This window comes from Ailuropoda melanoleuca, chromosome 13, assembly GCF_002007445.2.
Source record: "Ailuropoda melanoleuca isolate Jingjing chromosome 13, ASM200744v2, whole genome shotgun sequence".
NCBI lineage: Eukaryota > Metazoa > Chordata > Mammalia > Carnivora > Ursidae > Ailuropoda > Ailuropoda melanoleuca.
This window is the reverse complement of record NC_048230.1, coordinates 87,902,968-87,922,636: the sequence shown is the minus strand read 5'-3', so window position 1 is coordinate 87,922,636 and position 19,669 is coordinate 87,902,968. Positions and strand designations below refer to the sequence as shown.

At 44.8% G+C, this 19,669-nt stretch overlaps 1 protein-coding gene across 3 annotated transcripts in view; it reads right to left on the bottom strand.

Annotated features, from left to right (window-relative positions):
- DTD1 (D-aminoacyl-tRNA deacylase 1) overlaps nt 1-19,669 on the bottom strand; it is a 180,865-nt gene that overhangs the window by 14,585 nt on the left and 146,611 nt on the right. The window contains exons 5-6 of one of the 3 annotated variants that reach the window (XM_034639921.1): nt 5,630-5,801; nt 150-3,325 (exon numbers count right to left, since the gene is read on the bottom strand). The exons of 1 other annotated variant lie outside the window; for it this stretch is intronic. In XM_034639921.1, coding sequence (XP_034495812.1) covers nt 5,649-5,801 — 153 coding nt within the window. In that variant the 3' untranslated portion in view covers nt 150-3,325; nt 5,630-5,648. Of the gene's footprint in view, nt 1-149; nt 3,326-5,629; nt 5,802-19,669 lie in introns of those variants that run through there. One more of the 3 variants, XM_034639920.1, reaches the window with a different exon arrangement.

The following is a 19,669-nucleotide window of genomic DNA, read 5'->3' as shown; positions in this document are numbered from 1 at the left end:
TATAAAAATTTTTTTATAATGTTAATGTTAGTCACCATACAGTACATCCCAAGTTTTTGATGTAAAGTTCCATGATTCATTAGTTGCGTATAACACCCAGTGCACCATGCGATACGTGCCTTCCTTACTACCCATCACCAGCCTATCCCGATCCCCCATCCCCCTCCCCTCTGAAGCCCTCAGTTTGTTTCCCAGAGTCCAGAGTCTCTCATGAAGTCGTCTTCTGTTAATTCCTCTGTGGTGTCTATCAGCTCTTAAATTTCTCCAAGATCCATATCATGAAACCCTTCACCTCCTCAACTCACCTTTTTTTTTTTTTTTCAAACCATATCCACAATCTCTTTCATGATTTCCGTGACTGGCTCTGTTGTACACACTGTGAAGTCATGCACAACATCTGGACACAGTTTTCTCCAGCAGGGATTTATTGTCTCAGGCCTGATGGCTTTCATAGCATTTTCTATACTAACAGTGGCATCTTCAATGGAGTAATCCTTCCAGAGCTTCTTGATGTTCTATCAGGGTTCTCTTCTAGAGCACAGACAATGCTTTCCGTACAGTCCCGTATGTGATGAGCCTTCAGGGTCCTCATGATCCCCTGATCTACAGCCTGGATTAGAGACCAGGTGTTTGGAGACCACAGACCACTTTGACACCTTCAGTGTTGAACTCACCAGGTTCTGTAGCCAGGGGCATTGTCCAATATCAAAAGAACTTTAAAAGGCAGTCCCTTCCTGGCAAGGTACTCTCGGACTTCAGGAACAACGCATCAATGGAACCAATCCAGCAAAAGGGTTCTCACTGTCCAGGCCTTCTTGTTATGCAACCAAAAAGACAGCAGCTGGTGTTTATCTTTTCCCTTCAAGGCTCGGGGGTTAGCAGCTTTGTAGGTAAGGGCAGTCCTGATCATAAACCCAACTGCATTTGCTCAAAACAGCAGCTAGCCTCTCCCTTCCTGCCTTAAATCCTGATACTTGCTTCTCTTCCTTACTAATAAATGTCCTCTGGGACATTTTCTTCCAGAATAGGGCATTTTATCTGCATTAAAAATCTGTTCAGTCAGATATCCTTTCTCCTCAATGATCTCAACGGTGTCTGGGAATTCGTCTGCTGCCTCTTGGTCAGCAAAAGCTGCTTCTCCTGTTACCTTGGTATTTGTAAAGCCAAACTTCTTTCTAAAATTATCAAACCATCCTTTACTGGCATTCAATTCTCCAGTTTTAGATCCTTCACCTTCCTTTTGCTTAAGTTGTTGCATAATGATTTCACCTTTTCTTTTCTTGAGTAATCTTTGAGTCCACAGGTATGCTTTTCTTCTAGCAATCTTGCACCCACATGAAAGCTACATTTCTAATGAGATTAAAGAGTATTTTGCAAAAAGTGCAAGGTTTCTGTGCCTACTGGCATAGTTGCAGCAAAGGCTTCATGAATTTCCTTTCCTTTTTTTTTCTTTCTTAACAGTGTTCCTTACGCTGGATTCATTTATCCTGAGATGGTGGGCATTGCAAGCTTCAGACCTCAATCTATGGTACACATCAAGCAATTCTACTTTTTTGTGGCATCATGACTTTTCTCTGCTTCTTGTGAGCACTTCCAGCATCACTACGGGCACTCCGGATGGGTCCCACGGTGTTACTCAAGGTTTAGGATATAGCATTAAACATGATGAAAAATATGTAAGAACTGCAAGAGATCACTTTTTACTACGATCCGCAATTTACTGCAGAGACAAACTGCTCACCCGGAGATGATTAGCGTCACACATTTTAAGCGGATACTCAGAACACCTGCGCTCCCTGCAATAGCAACAGGAGGCAGCTAGGAAATTACTACGGTCGTGTACAGCCTGTGCTACAGTTAATTTTATGCAGTTACCTTTAGTACTGCATCTTCACACTTATTTACATTTCTCTCCACTGTAAATGGTACCACATATGGTCTGTTAAGTACTTCTGTGTATAAGTTTGGATAAATTTTAACTTTTTATAATAGATTTATGTATATATACTTTATGGTAGTAACTGATAAAATAGATTGGTACCTACATACATTTTACGCATTCATGACATGCTTAACTTTTTCTTTTTTTTTTTTGTATTTCTAGGTTACAGAGTTTGTCTGTGGACTTTCTCAAGTTGTTGCAAATCTTCAAAAAATCTTCCAATATATTTACTGAAAAAATCCATGATAAGGGGATCCATAGAGTTCAAACCCATGTTGTTCAACAGTCAACTATAGCATGATTTACCCAAAGTTCTATACTATCCAATCTGCAATACCTTGAGATAAATATGATTATAGGTTTTTCACTTTTCCACCGATTTTAGAAAAGCAAAAAATAAATATCTACACATCTATGAGAAATTTTGCCTCTTAAACCTTGGGAGATGTTGGAAAGAAACACCCACCTTCACCTCTTCCCCGTTTTACTGTGTGCTGTTTTCTACTGTGAACATGTTCTCCAGAACGTTCTGTGATACAGAGTTACTGTCTCTTCCTCTATGCATGGGGCTTTCGGGTGTTTTTCTTGCCCACAGAAATGACAAAATCACTCCCAAATTGCCCACTGGCCACAGGATACTAATGCCCAGGATACCTTACTACTGGAATTATTCTAACTAACTAAACTAACTAATCTACGGGAATTACTCTGAGGCCAAAATCTAACACAAATAGAAAGTTATGTTTTGCACTGATATAAAAAGTAGAATCCATACCCATCAATAAATAAAACAAAGATTCAGAGTATTGAACAGAAACAGTTACATCAAAAATCAGAACATTAAGTTTATAAAATACATGAGCAGATAGATAATGTGATCAAGAAGGAAATCAACTAGGTGGCATAAGAATTTTTTAAAGCCATTTTGAAAATACAAGGTCCAAGGCACGTTTGAATTTGTGTGTTTTTGTGTTTATGTTGTTAAGCTGGGTTTGGTTACTGGGAGATGAGTGATTATATATTTATTCCTTATCTATTCATTGAGTTCATCATGGGAGTCTGAAAATTCAATTTTTAAAAATTTATTATAAAATCCCAACACTCACTGGGGAAGAAGCTATTATTTATATAATCTTAAAACTAAAGGGAAAACACATGGTGCCGTGTCAGAGTAGGGCCAAGAGAGCAAAACACCGTGCAGGCTGGGCAGCTGCCCTTGGTCCAAGGAGGAGAAATAGAAAATGTCGAGTCTGGATTTTGCTTCTGAACCCAGGAACCACCCACTATAATGAATGTCATTCCCTGGCCATCAGATTGGCCAGTCCTTCATCCTTCGTCCAGGGGGCAGGAGCTGGTACCAGGGCGTTCTCTCCAACACGATTCCTAGGGGGTAGGAGAGGCTTAAGAAGAAGCACCACAGAAACATGGCAGGAGCACCCTTTGATCTTCCCCTCTCACCCCAGCCTGCTAGGACGGTCACCTGGCATTATGGCTCTACCTACCTGCCTTTCACAACATCACTGGTAAAGGGGGATGAATTCTACTCTTTTAGTTGATGAAGAAAAACCAAGGAAGCAAAAATGACACAACTTATTGCCACACAGAAATTGGCAGGATGGAAATAAGAACTCAGTGAGTTTCTGAGTATTGCTAGTTATTGCTAGACCGGCATAATGAGCTAGAACTTCAAGAGCCACTCCCTGCTTTACCCTGCAGATTAAGGGTCTCTGTTCAGACTGTAAGTCAGAAGCAGTAGCAATATTTGTGATGACAAAACTGACCACTGATATGAGCAAATCATCACAAAGTTTTAAAGGGGTGGGAATGGAAGTTTTATGTGATGTAAATACCACAAATTACACATGTAAATGTTACTGTGAGTTCATGAATATTTAACATTATTTAGACACCACATAGCACTTTTCAGAAGTCTCTCCCTAACTGACGCCGACTGTTTCAGTTCATGAATAAAAACCCATATCTTAAGGTTCAGACCAAGAAAAGGGGATGGGGGGAGGCTTGTGACTGTGACAAGTGAGGCTGAGTGTGAAAAAACCTCCCTCTGATTCCTGCTTCACTTTCACATGAGTGTGAGAAAAATCAGCCAAGACCAGTGACCACGGCTCTGTCATCGCCCAAAGAACAGAGAAGGAAACAGTCATTAGGGGAAAAGCCAAGGGGACATTACAGGATTTATTATCCAGTGCCTCCCTCCCTTTAAAACTATCAGAGAGTCAACAATGCAACCTTTCTGAGCACTCTGTTCTGTCCCTTTGGTCTGTCCGTGTTTGTAAACCAGTTCCCCTATGCCCAATTATCACTGCGGACTCTGTAATATAGCTCAGTGTCTGGTAGTGTGAATCCTAAAGGTCATTTCACAGAGGGACTTCCCTTTTGGAAGGGAAAAAGAAGGCAGAAACCGCCTTATGAATGTTCTCCTCTCCCATCATCGTTCAACACCTCCACAATGAACCTGTATGCTGACTTGGTCTGAACCACAGACTATATAAAAGCTGAAGGCTCCGAAACGTATGACAAGACCTTGCTCCTCTCTTGATTTCTGCTACTCCCTCCTAACTTACCTATTGGTTCCAGCCTCACTCCTCTTGGCTGCTAGCATGATCTCCTTAAACTCTGGACCTGATTATGTCACTTGTACATTCGAACCATTTCAGAGGTTTCCCACCATCCCAGAATGAAATCCAAATTTCCCAGTTGCACACCAGACCCTTATGACCCAGAACCTTCCTACTTCTCTAATTTTACAGAGGCTCCCCAGACAATCCCACTCCGAAATGTACCCAGTGCTTCATCCATTCTTTTCCACCTCAGTTCCAGAACTCTGTCCTTGTCCCACACCCAACAGTGTTTGCATCTGCTCTTCTCCTGACTTAGGCAGCTCCCATCCTCACCCCTCATCTGCCCATTTCCATATGTCCTCTGAGGTCTGGTTCTGGGGTCCTCCCCTCTGCGGAGTCTCCCCAACTTCCCTCTCCACCCCCTTACATTCCCACCACCTCCACAACAAACGACACTGTTGTCTATTTCTATGCCTCTCCCTAAACTTGTGAACTCTAACAAGTAAGAGGCTCTCAAAAATGTGCTCACTGGGGGGAGGAACTTGAGCAAAGGCCATCAGATGGCTGGATCAAGTTTTAGATGCCTCCAACCTTCAGGCAGGGAGGTGGACTGAAGATGCATTCCTGGGTGTGGAAGTGATGAGAATGAAGCCCGATTTTAGGAAAGGGAAACTGGGAGCACAGTCAGTGCCAGGCAGGACAAATTGAAGTATGGAAGAACATGAGGCGGGCAGCTATGAGAAGCGCAGGCTGCAGGTGACCGCGGTCCCTGCTGGAGCTGCTGAAAGCAGGAGTGGAGAGGAGGGAGCAGTGGTGAGGAAGGGCTCGGGTGAGGCTCCCAGTCTGGATCACACATCTGTGAACACTCTGGATACACAGTAGCAGCAGCTGTCGGCCAACACAGGCAAGTGAGGAAGGAGAACACCCCATGCCCATGGGCTCCCCGCCCACACCTACACTTTTCTCTCCATCCAGGAAGGAGACAGATTCCAGGAAGCTATGGATGAATGCCCATAAAATGAATTCTGCCTCAAAAGCCATTCTGCTCTCCATTTGTTACCATTTGCCCAAAATGTGAGAAGACAGAGCAGGGAGGGGAGGCTCCTACCTGAGTTCCATCCCTAAGTCTACGGCTCTCGCTCAGAAGACACGTCGCCCTCCGCCCCACTGCTGGCACTGCGGTCTTCTTTTCGGGGGGCATTTCTTTCTTTGCTTGATTCAGAAGGCCCCTTGGCTCTGGTCTTTTCTTTCCTCTGCTGCTGTTTTTCAAGCTTTGACAGCTGATTATAGAAAGTAAAAAGACTTGTTTTACAAACGTAAACGTGTCCATATATCCAAAACACTGATTACTTCACACACAGCAACCACTGAACATGCTTCTGTCTGATAACCCAGTGTGCCACAGTGTTTCACATGTGCCAAATGGTCTGCAAAATGTTTGTCAGGCACCTGAATTGTTAACACAGATTAGTCACACCTGTGATCTCACTGGACTTTTCCCTACCCATAACTCATCTTGCCATGTGCTCTTTGAAAATGGTCAACAAACAGGCTTCATTGACAGGCTGAAAAGAGCCCCGTAAGTGAAAAAGTTTTTATTCTGGTTTTTTTTTTTTTTCCCACTGATGTCTCTATAACTTTTCCTAACCAAGTTGTCTTCCCACTTGCTGTTTTCTAAATAGTGATCAACACTCTCCTCTATTTGCTGAAGAGAGAAGGCCCTGAATAAAGGACATTAAGCAATTTTAGATCGTCTCAGTTCTGTTTGTTCTTTGAGACTGAACTTACCCACAGCCAAAACCCTAAATGCTCCTGGTAGGCCGCATGGTGGCTACACAGGGACGCTGGCCCCAGGAGCCCTATCAGACCTCCTCTGGGCCAGCTGGGGGACGTGCCTCTGGCATCCGACTCCAGAGGAACCTGGGTCCATTCTCCCCTGGATAATCTCCCCAACTTGTTCAAGGAAACCACAGACTAGACAGTCGAAAGAAACAGATCATCTGACACTCTGAGCAACAGCAAGGACACTCCAGAAAGGCCTGCTGAGAAACTTGTCAGAGCACATTGGCCGAGTTTGGGCCCAGAGGATTTTCTTAGACCAAAAAAGCCATCTGTAATGAGAGACAGCAACACCCAGTTTCATCTGCCTCCCAGACCAGGACTGCAAACATTTTATGGTTCACATGGAAAGACGGAAACTTAATGAAGAGCTGGCTTCTCCCTGCCAATCACTGTCCCACATCCAAGCACACAAAGAAAACACTATAACCAACCTGCCATGTCATCTCTTGATTATAGACAGACTTTGAACTGAATCTTTAGACAGAACAACAATCAGCAGCTCTCAATTTGGTCCAGAAAACCACATTTATTAATGGTTGACTTAAAATATTATCTTTCCCACTCCCCATTTACCTGAAAAGTTGCAGTAAACAATGAGGTTGGTTAACATGCTAATTAGACTTTGTGAATGAAGACATCACTTCATCTTTGACCCATCAACTCTCCTCTCAAAAAACTCCCCTGGATAAATTCCCATTTATGTGCATAGGAAGGGCTCACAGGAATGAGTACAAACTGCACTATTGTTTGTTATCAGCAAAAACCCAGAAACAACCTAAATATCCACTGACAGAAGGATAAATAAATGTATTGTGGTGTATAGTCAAATAAAGCAATACCGTAAAGCAGATCTACATATATCAAAATGGATGTTATGTGAACCAAATTAAGTTTCAAAATGCTATACGCGGCAGGATTCCACTTACACAAAACACCACTATATGTTGCTCATGGGCTTATGCCGATGTGGTATGACTAGAAGAACACAAACCAACTTCAGTACAGTAGTTAAGTTTGAGATGACAGAGAAGAAAATGGGATCATAGTGGAATCAATATATACAGGCTTCTACCATAACTGCCAACTTTTACTTTTATAAAAACACAACCATGTATATAGAACAGGGCTGCTGACCAGTGCCAGTATGTGAACTGCTTGCTACTGGCACTTGGACCACTAACAATAAAATGCTTGCACCAGGATGTAAACCAACACATAGCTTCCTTCATCAACAAAGTCTTGTGAAAGTATCAGCTACTGAACTGTGTACTTGGTGCATTTTTCTCTGTACTATTCTGCCACAGATAATAGGAATTTCTTGCATCTAAGACAAAAGCCTTCCATCCTCATTCCCCTTTTGGTGTTAAAATGCTCCTTTTTTTTATGAAATGAGGAGGATAGTATATGTGGGTCCTTCTGTCTTGCTCTTTTCCCCCCCCAAAAACGATCTTGGATTGCACAATGTGAATATACTTAACATTACTGAACTGCACACTTAAAAATGGCTAGAATGGTAAATTTCATGTGCATTTTAGTAATTTAAAAAAACTTTATTGAGCTATATATAATAATCATATATTATAGGAGTTTCAGGTCTACACATAATGATTTGATATTTGTACATATTGCAAACTGATCACCATGATAAGTTTAGCTAACAGCCATCACTAAAGAAATTTGTTAATGATCTTAGAAAACACAGAGTTGGCACTCCATGCTGGACACCCCCCTCAATTACTTTTTTATTTTTTTATTTTCCTAGTTCATGAATCCAAACATCTGGAAATCAATGTTCTGCAGTGAACTGTGCTAAGTTGCCTTCCGCTGCCAGCAGCTTACATTTACATCAGTGTCTGTGTATGTGTTTATACATATATGTATAATAAATATGTGTGTATCTATAGACAAATTATACATACACACACATAAAATCATGAACATGTTCCAAGTTAAGCACTAAGAAAGCATGATTTTTATTTTAAAAAGAACCCTCTCGGGGCGCCTGGGTGGCACAGCGGTTAAGCGTCTGCCTTCAGCTCAGGGCGTGATCCCGGCGTTGTGGGATCGAGCCCCGCATCAGGCTCCTCTGCTATGAGCCTGCTTCTTCCTCTCCCACTCCCCTGCTTGTGTTCCCTCTCTCGCTGGCTGTCTCTATCTCTGTCGAATAAATAAAAATAAAAAAAATAAATAAAAAAATAAAAAGAACCCTCTCTGTTTTGTGTCCTCTCTTAAGAGGTAAATGTAGAAAATGTGAGTATCAGTGACTTAGCCTAACCAAGCCTCTCCTTACTGCTAAGATTCAATCTCATGCAAAGGCCTGTTTGTCAACAACCTGTTCTTTACTTTCTACTCTTAAATGCTGGTGAGAAGCCAGACCCTGGGAGGGTGACAGGGAATAATTCCCAATTAAAGCAGGCTTCTCGGAGGTTCCTCCGGTGCCCACAGTGCCCATCTGATTCTGCACTGACTCGGAGATGCCATCAGCAGAGTGTGAAACTGTGGAAACATCGATTTGACCTTTCACCCCAACCCTGTCCCCTCCCACCATGGACCACACTTGTAAATCATGTGTGATAATTATTGAAGCAACAGGCGTAGCCCAAGTTTCTGTGAACGATGTAATGCTGATTCTCTTACATTATTTATCTTAATACAACCCCAACCACATATGGTTCCATGCCTCGAAGTTCTCTGTGAGAACATTGTGAACTAACCTAATAAATTTAAGCCTTTTCTCAGAAAACTTGGAATCCAAGGCAGCCAAAACTTGGAATTTACATCTTAAGGCAAGAAAGCAATTGGATTTTTTTTTTTTAGGAAACAAATGAGAAAGAAAGAAGAAGAAGAAAAGAAATTGGTAATGCATATGGAATCATGTAGGATGTCAACAGCTTTCAAATTAACAGGGAGATGCATGTCAAGGAGAATGTAAACCACTACAGGTCCTGTGAATACATGATCTACAAACACTGAAATGGAGTACTTTTGGTTTTTTCTCTGTTTGTTAATTAACTGACAAGGGTGTCCATAATACAAAGCAAACACTGTCCAATCCATATAGGCTCTGGCGTCATAGGGAGACATCCAACCTTCTAAAGGCAGCTCTGGGCGCACAGACGCTGCCAGGGCCGGATAACTAGTCTATGGACAGCCTGTACCTCTCATGGTGGATCTTGGAAAGTTCTGAGGGGGCTAAGATGGGGGAGATGGGAATATCTAGACCCCAAACTCCCCAACTCACAATTAAATCCAGAGCAAATAAAGAATTTTCTTCGTCATGAAGAGGTCCGTGCTCAAACTGCATAATGTTAGAATAAACTAGTCGCACATGCGTACTACTGCAGGGCTTGCAAACCTGAATGCCTTGAAGGACCAGGTGGGTAGCAAAATGAGAGAAGTAACAAAGTACCAGACAACAGGGCATGGTAGAGACTGCAGCCACACCGGAGAAGACAAGCCCCACCTAAGGACACGCCCCACCTAAGGACACTCATTTCTTCTTAAACATCTGGACAGACATCATGTCAATGGGACAGATATGGGCCCTCTGTTAGGAACCTCCACTTTGCACTTCCCCCCCCTCCCCCGTGTGATCCCGTTCACTCTGAACAAGCCAGTGACAACTGTATTATCATCAGTGTCCGACAGAAGAACCACTGTCAGCTGCCAGCACCACAGGTACAGTCATCTTCACGGCTTCTTCCTCTCTCCCTGCTGACCCGAGCCACTTGCTACTTCAGAAGTGGCCATGTCTGGCCCTGCTATCACACGGGCATGTGATGGAAATCACAGCCAACAGGACCTGAGGAGGTGCAGGGGCTACAGAGAAAGGTTTATCAGCCAGCCTTATTTCCAGCTAATTAATGTTGAGTTATTGTTGTGTTTGAGCCTTCTGACTTCCTCAACCATCAAGACAGAAATGTACAGGCAGCTTGATGCTAAACCAAGGAGCTGGACCCATGTCAGAACCAGTTTCTCTTTAATCTGGCAAACAGAGATGGCCTCAAGGTCCCCGCATATCTTCTAGCAATGAAGACAAGGGCAAAGAAGGATCACAGCCTGGCCTGCTGTATACTACAGGCAGAGTGGTAGGGGTTGCCAGTACCCCCAGCTTCCTCTGCTTTAAAATGGGGATTACAGGGGCGCCCGAGTGGCTCAGTTGTTAAGCGTCTGACTCTTACTCTTGGCTCAGGTCACGATTTCAGGGTCATGAGATCGAGCCCCATGTCGGGATCTGCACTGAGCATGGAGCCTGATTAAGATTCTCTCTCTCCCTCTCCCTCTGCCCCTCCCCCCCACACTATTCATACTCCTCTCACTCTCTTAAAAAAAAGGGGGGGGGGACTATAATATTACCCTTCATACATGCCAAGTGCTTAGAACAGGGCCTGGCTTGTAGTAAATGGAGATCATCAACTATATAACTGGTAGACAGTCAGCCGCAGGAAGTCAAGGGGTCTGCTTGGCTTGCCTCTGTGTCCCTGGCACCTAGAACAGGGCATGACTTACAGCTGGCGCTCAATATACATCTTTTTTTTTTAATTTTTTTTATTATATTATGTTAGTCACCATACAGTACATCCCTGGTTTTTGATGTAAAGTTCGATGATTCATTAGTTGCGTATAACACCCAGTCAATATACATCTTAAATGAAGTTCATCAATTAAGAAAAGAGAGCATGTGGCTCCCTGAAAACAATGTGAAGTTTGGTGTCTACTAGCCTAGAGTTTGGTCCCATCTCAGCCACTTGCATGCTGTGAAACCATATGCAAGTTACATAACCTACTGAACATCTATATTCTCATTTAGTTCAGTGGGTATTTTATGAGATATTTTGCTCTCAGCTGCAAGAGCTATAAACCTACCTGAGTATGGCTTAAACAGGAAGGAGGTGGAGGACCTCTCTGACAGGACAGTGGATTCCTTCAGCTCAGCCCTGCCACAGCTCATCTCTATGTAACTCTAGACATCCTCTCCTCATTCTGAGAGCTGCCACTATTCTAAATCTCCCCAAAGCAACAAGGGCCTAGAGTTAGCTCTCTAATGTCCCTGGCACTTGTCCTCAGAAAAAGACCCTGTGTGGCCTGTCAACAGCAGTCAGAAAGGCAGACCGGGGTGAGAGAGATGAGTCTGGCCCCAGGCCCATCCACTGACACAAGGCAGACACAGAGCAGGAAACATTCCAACTGCCAGCATCAAGAGAATGCAAGCAGGACGGGGACTCTCAAGGCCCAGTCATGGAGCAGGGAGGACCAAAGCAAGCAGTCAGTACCAGGGCATCACAGCAAGGAACACAGAGTGGCCAGAGTGTGGCAGGTCTCAAGAGGGGGCAAGCCCCAAGTTCGGGGAGGAACTGGCAGAGGTAGGTCAGGGAGAACCAATAAAAGCCAGGGTTGAGAGTGGGGTGGGAGTCAATGTCCTCTAGGAGGGCTGAGAAGGCATGGGAATTACAGAGACCAGCATCATCCTGTATATTCATTCTTCGTGGCCAGACACATGGAGGCAGAGAACATAGGCAGTTCAGGCCACCTAAGCAGAAAACGACGGGCAGACGACAGAAGGCAAGGAGCGGCTGCAGAGCAAGAGGCCAAGGTGAAGGCAGGGACAACCCAGGAAAATACAGTAAAGAGCAAGGGGTGAGAGAGGTGAGGGTGCACCACTAGCAGGAACTGAAGTGTCACCACCAGGGAATGGCAGGTGATGCACTACAGGTGGTAACTACAGCCAGAGACTTGGGGGACAGACCAGATGTGGCAAAGCAGCACAGAAGACTGGGGTGCTGGTGGTGTGCGGGAGCCCTGGGAACACATTTTCCCCAAGCTCCCCATTAACTCAGACAACCACGTGACCTGCACGGGGTGGCACACACTAAACACGGCATGAGTGAGTGCAGAGATGAACGAGCGGGACCTGTTCTAAGAGTGACAGCCTCAGAGGGAAGGAAGACTCGAACTGTTGTCACGTCAGCTATGTGGCTGCACAACTCTGTACCAGATCTCAGGGGAAGGAAACTACATGGGATCCACCCAGCCACGTGATGCTGAGTGTCAGCACTACGGGTGAGTCCTGGCTTCCAGGGTGGGTACAGCAGTCTTGTATGCAGACAGCAGCTCCTGGGCCGGCCATTCAATCCTTCACACATCCGTCTGCTCTTCTGTAAATGCTACACCATCTCCCACCTGGTCTGCCGGCCCAGGGCCCGAGTGGGGACAGCATGTGGCACAGGCATGGCCGCTAGCACGTGGAGAGCACCAAACAAACAGGGAATCGTTCTTACCTGCCCTGTGCTTTCACCCACAATACAGCACTTTAGATGGATCCTCAAAAGCTGATCACTGCACACTGTGGAATGCTCCAGTGTGATGATGACAGAAAACACAACACGAGTCACTTCAGCCTTTGGTGGACACTAATGAGCTACCAGGAGTACCGCAACGAGAAAGCCTGAGCGCTCAGCACTGTGTGTGCAGTCGGACTCCAGGCTCCCCTGACTCCGCCCACTCCAAGAGAAGCTCAGGTGAGGTTTGCTGCCCTATAACTGAGAACACCCACGTGGGTGGAAGGGTGGAAGCAGAGGTGGCAGAGCTGACCCGTGTCTGCTGTTGGGGTCCCTTCCGCCTACCTCTCTGGGGAGCACTGGAGCCCGCCAGGCCGCTAGGTGCTGAGTGCAGGTTTGAAGGGGCCCTAGAAAACCAACTTCTTTGCAAGTCATTTTAGAACAAAACAGGTGCCCAGGAATTCCTGATGGAAGGATCACTCTTAGAGTGAGATAGTGTCTTAAACTTGCTTCCAATGTGGTCTGGGGGAATGAGAGCAAAAAACTACAGCTTCTTGTCGATGTCCTCATAAATTCCCATATGTCCCATGAAAACCATGTAAAGGTCTGCCTCCTTTTTTTTTTTTAAGATTATTTACTTATTTATTTGAGAAAGAAAGAGAGCACGAGCAAAGGGAAGGAGCAGGAGAGGGAGAAGCAGACTCCCCACTGAGCTGGAAGCCTGACATAGGGCTCGATCCCAGGAACCCAAAATCATGACCCAAGCCACAGGCAGACACTTAACCAACTAAGCTACCCAGGTGCCCCCCTCTTTCTCCTTTTGGAGCCTACAGTTGACAGAAGAGAGTACCTCCTTCCTCAAAGGAACCACAGACATAACCTGAAATTTTAACTTCAGTTCTTTAAAGTCTTTCTTCACACTCAGGAAACAAATGACCCCTTAGACTATGATAACCAGTTTGCCACCTTTAGCATTCCAAGAAGTCAAGGGCAGATATTATGATTCCCAGATTGCTTTTGAGAACTACGGAGGTGAAGTCAGTTGAGAGAGAGCACACCCAAGACCACATCTAGGCACCAGCCAGGCTGGGAAGAGCACCAGGTCTCCCAGACTCCCAGCCAAGACTCCAGCTGACCTGCCTCCTTTTGAAGCAAAAGCTCCTGGGGTGAGCTACAGGTCCAGGACAGCAAACTTGGTCTCTATTCTTGCTAGGGCAATGTTGGGCCCACCCCCTCAGCCCCATCTTTGAGTTATTTTAACGCTGGTTATTTCCTGCCAGCCTGTTTCTGTCCTGCATATGAGCAAAATCTAATTAGAGAGTGAAGAAAATAACAAAAGAAAAACTCAAGCCCCATGAAGTCAGTTACTATGATTTTTATAGACCGTAGTGGAGATGGAAAAGTTCTGTTCCAACCAACCCCTTGCAAAGATTCCAAGAAAGTCTTATGGTGCAAGTCATAAAGATCAAATGTCTCTTCTGCAATTACTTTTTAAAATACCACAAGGTATTATTACTCTGAGGGTGCTGGCCCACACCTGTGGCCCTGCTGGTGTCAGGAGGCACAACTGGGCAATCACAGGAGATTGCAAAGGAAGGACATGCCCAGCCAGGCTCCCTTGGAAGTAAGGATATGAGTTAAAGGACAAAATGTCCCAAACAGATCAGCCCTGTCAAATCATTTCAATAGCTTTAGAACTTTCCACAATGGTCACTGTCTTTCCTTAGTGTCCAGCAACTCCACCACCAGTAAAAATGCCCTGACTCTGTCGTTTAAACTGCCCCGTGTAGTCCTTCGCTCACTCTGCAGATAAACAAAACAAGCTGACGCTAGATATATGCTTTGTTGAATAGCTCATAATTTCAAGGTAATGTATGAGTGAAGCACTACAGAATACAGAAATATTCAATCAGCAATGAACCTCCTGAGGGTTAGGCTGAATTACTGGACTTCCCTGTGCCTCAGTGTGCTCTCCTAGACCACATACACCAGGCGGCGAGCCGGCATTGCTACCGTGAAGATGCAGTAGAGCCCAAGGGGGCCGGCATGGTGACTGGAACAGCCCACTATCCTTCCATAATGGACCGAGACACTTTCAGAAGTGGATTCTTCAAAGAATGGCAGAGACCTACGCTCAAACTCTGGATGGGGATACTTCCACCTGCTGGTCCAACGCACAGCAACTTGCTACAGACTGGCTTTGCCTTCAGAACCACGGCATCTCCTGAGCTATTGGACACCCCTGGGTCTACGACCTTTTGCTTCTCCGTTTCTTCCTGCTACCTACAGGCCAGAGTGGCAGAGGGTGGGAAGGGGAAAGAAGAGAAGGCAAATTCCAACCAGCAAATGATATGGGCAAAAATCACAGAAGTGTGAATCTACCATGGAATTTTAAACAATCTGTAGAAACCTACTTCTATAGATTATCTCTAATTGACCAGGCCATTTTTTTAAAAGCAACTGAAATTTGTATTTGGGCAATTTGTCTTATCAAACTGTAATTTGATATAATTTCATATTATGTGATAATTCTGAAAGCTTTTTTTAAAAAATTCCTTGTGTAATGGAAAACCTGACAGAACATTTGAAGAGGATGTTTCCATATACACTGCAGCGTCTGCCATTATGTCAACTGTCGTGTTATTTTTAAATCAACGGGCTGCTTAATAAAAACATTACGAAGCAAAGTGCACACACGGTACCTAATTTTCATACATTATTAACTCTGCTTGAGGTTTTTGTGGGAATTAAAAAAAAAAAAGCAAGCAGGCAGGCATCTGTTTCCATCTGAAATCGTGCAAGCTAATTTTATTTTCTAATTCCCCATTGTTTACAAAAACCCTCTTAGGCATGCAAAAATGAAGGGGGGGCGGTGAGGATGGGGGTGTTCAGTTGTCTTTCCTATTATTCTTACTTCACTAAGTCCCATCAGTGTACTCCCTCACCACACAGACACAAACAGTGGGGCTTGTTGTAGGCCATTGTGGGATGCACCAAGGGGTTCAAGATCAGCCCAGGCATGTGTTTCTCTATCAATGCAGCTGCCCTCAGATCTCCAAGTTGGCCCACTAGAGCAGATGCTACCAGCACCCACTGTGTCCCCTAGCCTAGAGGTCACTGCAATGTCAGCAGACAACCGCCTGTAAGCCCACAACTTTCGACCTGTACCTCTCTGTCTGAGAACACCACCTGGCCAGGGGCAGGGGCTAGCCCCGAGTCAACACCTCTAGGAGTAACTTCAGTCACCAAGAGATGAGAGTTGAAGGGTTCAAAACCCAGCTTCCTCACCCATCATTGTGCCAACTCTGAAAAAGTTCTATATAGTCCCCCATAGGGTCCCCAGGGATCATCAATGTGGCCTTAGTAGGCTCTTCTCTGCCCTGTCTCCCTGTGCTTCCTGGAAGACCTCTCTGTATCTAAATCCTTTTACTCTGGGAGGACCCAAAGCAGAAACATTTTAAACTTGTTGAAATGAGTCATGTGATTAATGTGACTAATGCAATTAATTCACTCTGTGTAACTTGTTACCTGGCCCTCCGTTAACCAGCATCCTACACTGGTTTACACACATGGACAATGGAGGGCAGTGGCAATGCTTGGGATCACACCCCCAGTCACAGCCCTAAAGGATGCAGCAATGTGAAGGGATGCCTGAGCAAGTCTGGAGTGTAATCCCGCAACATTTTATTACATATGCTGACGCTCTGAACACTGATCACCCATCCTCACGAAACACGACATATTCTAGTAGCCGGGATTTTTATGATGTTGCTCTCCACTCCCTAACTCTATTGGAGAACAAGGTATCACTGCCCTTCTAACACTTCTTAACTCTTCATTCTATCAGTGGCCTGGGCTTTTGCTTTGATGGGGACTAATTTTAAAATTTCAAGAGTTATAGGAAAGGAATAACCATTTCCCCTCCACTGAAAGAGAAGAAACAACCCACAGCATTTGGGAGGCCAGAGGCTGGCCTTCCTCCACTCCACACACCAAGTGAATGGATTCTTCTCTCCTCCTCCATGCCTATGTGCCTTTATTGCTTTCTAGGCCATAAGCTATTTGAAGGCAGAAATAACAGGCAACTCTTTGGTCAACATCTACTTTAGACTGAAGTCAACATCTATCACGCTGTTGGCACATGTCTGGTTCATAATCATGAACTGTAGCAAAGTTTAAGGAGACACTAAAGCAATTTCAGTTTTGCTATTCCAGGGCATAATTGGTAACAGAAAACTGTTCACGAGCATTTCAAACTAATACTGTTCTTTAAATGATTCAAAATGTTTCTTCAATTTGCAAGTCTTTAAAAAAGGGGGAGTGGGACGTTTTCTCTGCCCCACTTGGTCTATATATTGTACAAATGCCAATGGAGCAGATTTGGAACAATGAAGAATTATTGTACAAAATAACAATAATCCAAAAAAGAGGAAGACATGGGACCCAGAGAAACAGTGGACATTCTCTGGGAGAGAAATCATGGCCAGGCTCACGCAAGATGAGGGCTTGGCAGCCCGGGGAGCAACCCATCCACAGGGAGCACGGTGAGGGTTCCAGAACTGGGTTCTCAAAGAAGGGGCCTCTAGAAGGGATGTGTGGCAAACAGCAGTTTGGAGCAGCAGGAGTATACAGTACTTTCAGTAAAATTTCAAGAGAAAGACAAGTACATAATCCTAGAAAAGCAAAAGGCTGAATAAGACCAAAAAAATCCTAAGATACGGTCTGATTCTGTGGTAACTAACATTTCCAGAATCATGACAATGCAAACACTATTTATTAATTCAATTAAAAATAATGAATCAAAAATAATTAATTAATTAATTATACCATAATACTAGAAAGACAGAAGGGGTAGGAAGTGAACAGTACTAAGTAGCATGAAGTAATGCCAGAGTTTAATATATCAAGACATAATAGTTTCAATGAAACAGTTTCAAGTATGTTAAAGGTGGGGCACCTGGGTAGCTCAGGCGGTTACGCATCTGCCTTCAACTCAGGTCGTGATCCCAGGGTCCTGGGATCAAGCCCCTCGTCGGGCTCCCTGCTCAGAAGGGGAATCTGCTCCCTCTCCCTCTGCCTCTGCTAGTACGCGTGCACTACCTCTCTCAAATAAATAAATAAAATCTTTTTAAAAAATATGTTAAAGGTGCTCATTTGTGTGGAACAGGACTGGGAGAAGGAAAAACAGGAAAAGGCGTTTATTTTTCATTATAAGCCTTTAGGTATTACCTGATCTTTAATTATGCACATAATTACTTTAATAAATAATTTGAAATCTGTTTAAGAAAGAAAAGTCAAGCAGCAGATATAGTTAGCAACAGATCCAATACCATAAAAAAGTTAATGATTCAGAAAAATCAATTCATGTAATCCTTCCAATATCAAGAGGGCAAGACTATAAGCAAAAGGAGCAGAAACTTAGAAGTCAGCCACAGGACAGAAACTGCAAAAGAAGAGATCAGAGCAAATACAGAAAAAGCAATAAGCAAAGACACAACCTCCCAGCTATGGAAAGGCTCAAGTATGTCCTAGAAGGACCAACATCAGGGAAATTTAAAAGAAATCCACAGAGGGCACCTGCCTTCTCTTCCATGCCACTAAATGCCACCAGAGAGCCAAGACACAGAAAACACTAACAAACCATGTGTTAGAGGAATAAAAGAATGACTGCGTGATGACAGACAGATGGGTGGACAAAAGGAAGGAAGAAAGCCAACCATGCATCAGGATGATGCCTGTAAGATCTGAGAGTAAAGGATGGCGACCCAAATATTCAATATTGACCAGGATGTTTGCAAACATGCAAGTATTCAGAAGGTATTACAGCCATTCCCATCCTTAAAAAAAAAAAAAAAAAAGCATAAATAAATTATTCATAGAGCTAGAGCCTCTTTTTTTTTTTTTTAAAGATTTTATTTATTTATGTGACAGAGAGACAGCCAGTGAGAGAGGGAACACAGCAGGGGAGTGGGAGAGGAAGAAGCAGGCTCCCAGCCGAGAAGCCCGATGTGGGACTCGATCCCAGAACACCGGGATCACGCCCTGAGCCGAAGGCAGACGCTTAACGACTGCACTACCCAGGCGCCCCAGAACTAGAGCCTCTTAAGAGAGTAATAAAGGAAATTGTGTTAAGTAATATGACCAATAAAATGAGTTATACAAGTTCCATAACTAGCTGGTGGATACAAAGAAGAAAATGCAAATGAGAAATTAATCAAACTTATCAGGACCCAAAAATTCAAATCCACAAGTAATTTTCTAAAATGTGAAGAAATGTAGGGGTGCCTGGGTGGCTCAGGCAGTTAAATGTCCAAGTCTTGATTTTGGCTCAGGTCATGATCTTAGGGTCGTGAGACAGCCCAGCACCAGGCTCTGCGCTCAGCATGAAGACGGCTTGGGATTCTCTCTCTTCCTCGCACTCTGTCCCTCCCCCAGTTTGCTCTCTCAAAAAAAAATAAAAATAAAAATAAAAGAAAAGAAATGAAGAGGAGGAGGTTAAGATGGCGGAGGAGTAGGGGACCCCTTTTCCAGCCGGTCCCCTGAGTTGAGCTGGATAGGTACCAGACCAGCAGGAACATCCACGGAATCAGCCTGAGACGCAGGAAGATACATCTGGATCTCTACAAATGAACATCTCCAGCGCTGAGTATCGAGGTACGAAGCGGGGAGCCGTGAAACCGCGCACAGATATCGGAAGCTAAACAGAAGGGGGAGGGAGCCGCCGTGTCAGGGCGCCGGGAAGCGGTAGCCACCTNCACGGGGGAGCGGACAGACCGCGGACCCGCACGCTTGAGACAGCAGACTGAGAAGGGAGCTCCGGGAGCGCACGTGGGACGGCTGGCGGTTGGCCGGCCACCTGCGCGGGGGAGCAGGCGGACTCGCGGACGGCACCCGCAAGACAGCAGACATAGAACGCGAGCTCCAGGAGCGCGCGCGCAGGGCGGCTGGCGGACCACTGGCACCAGGGAGCGGGCGGACCGCGGACCCGCACTCTGGAAAGAGCAGACTGAGTCCCTGAGCCGGGAGCA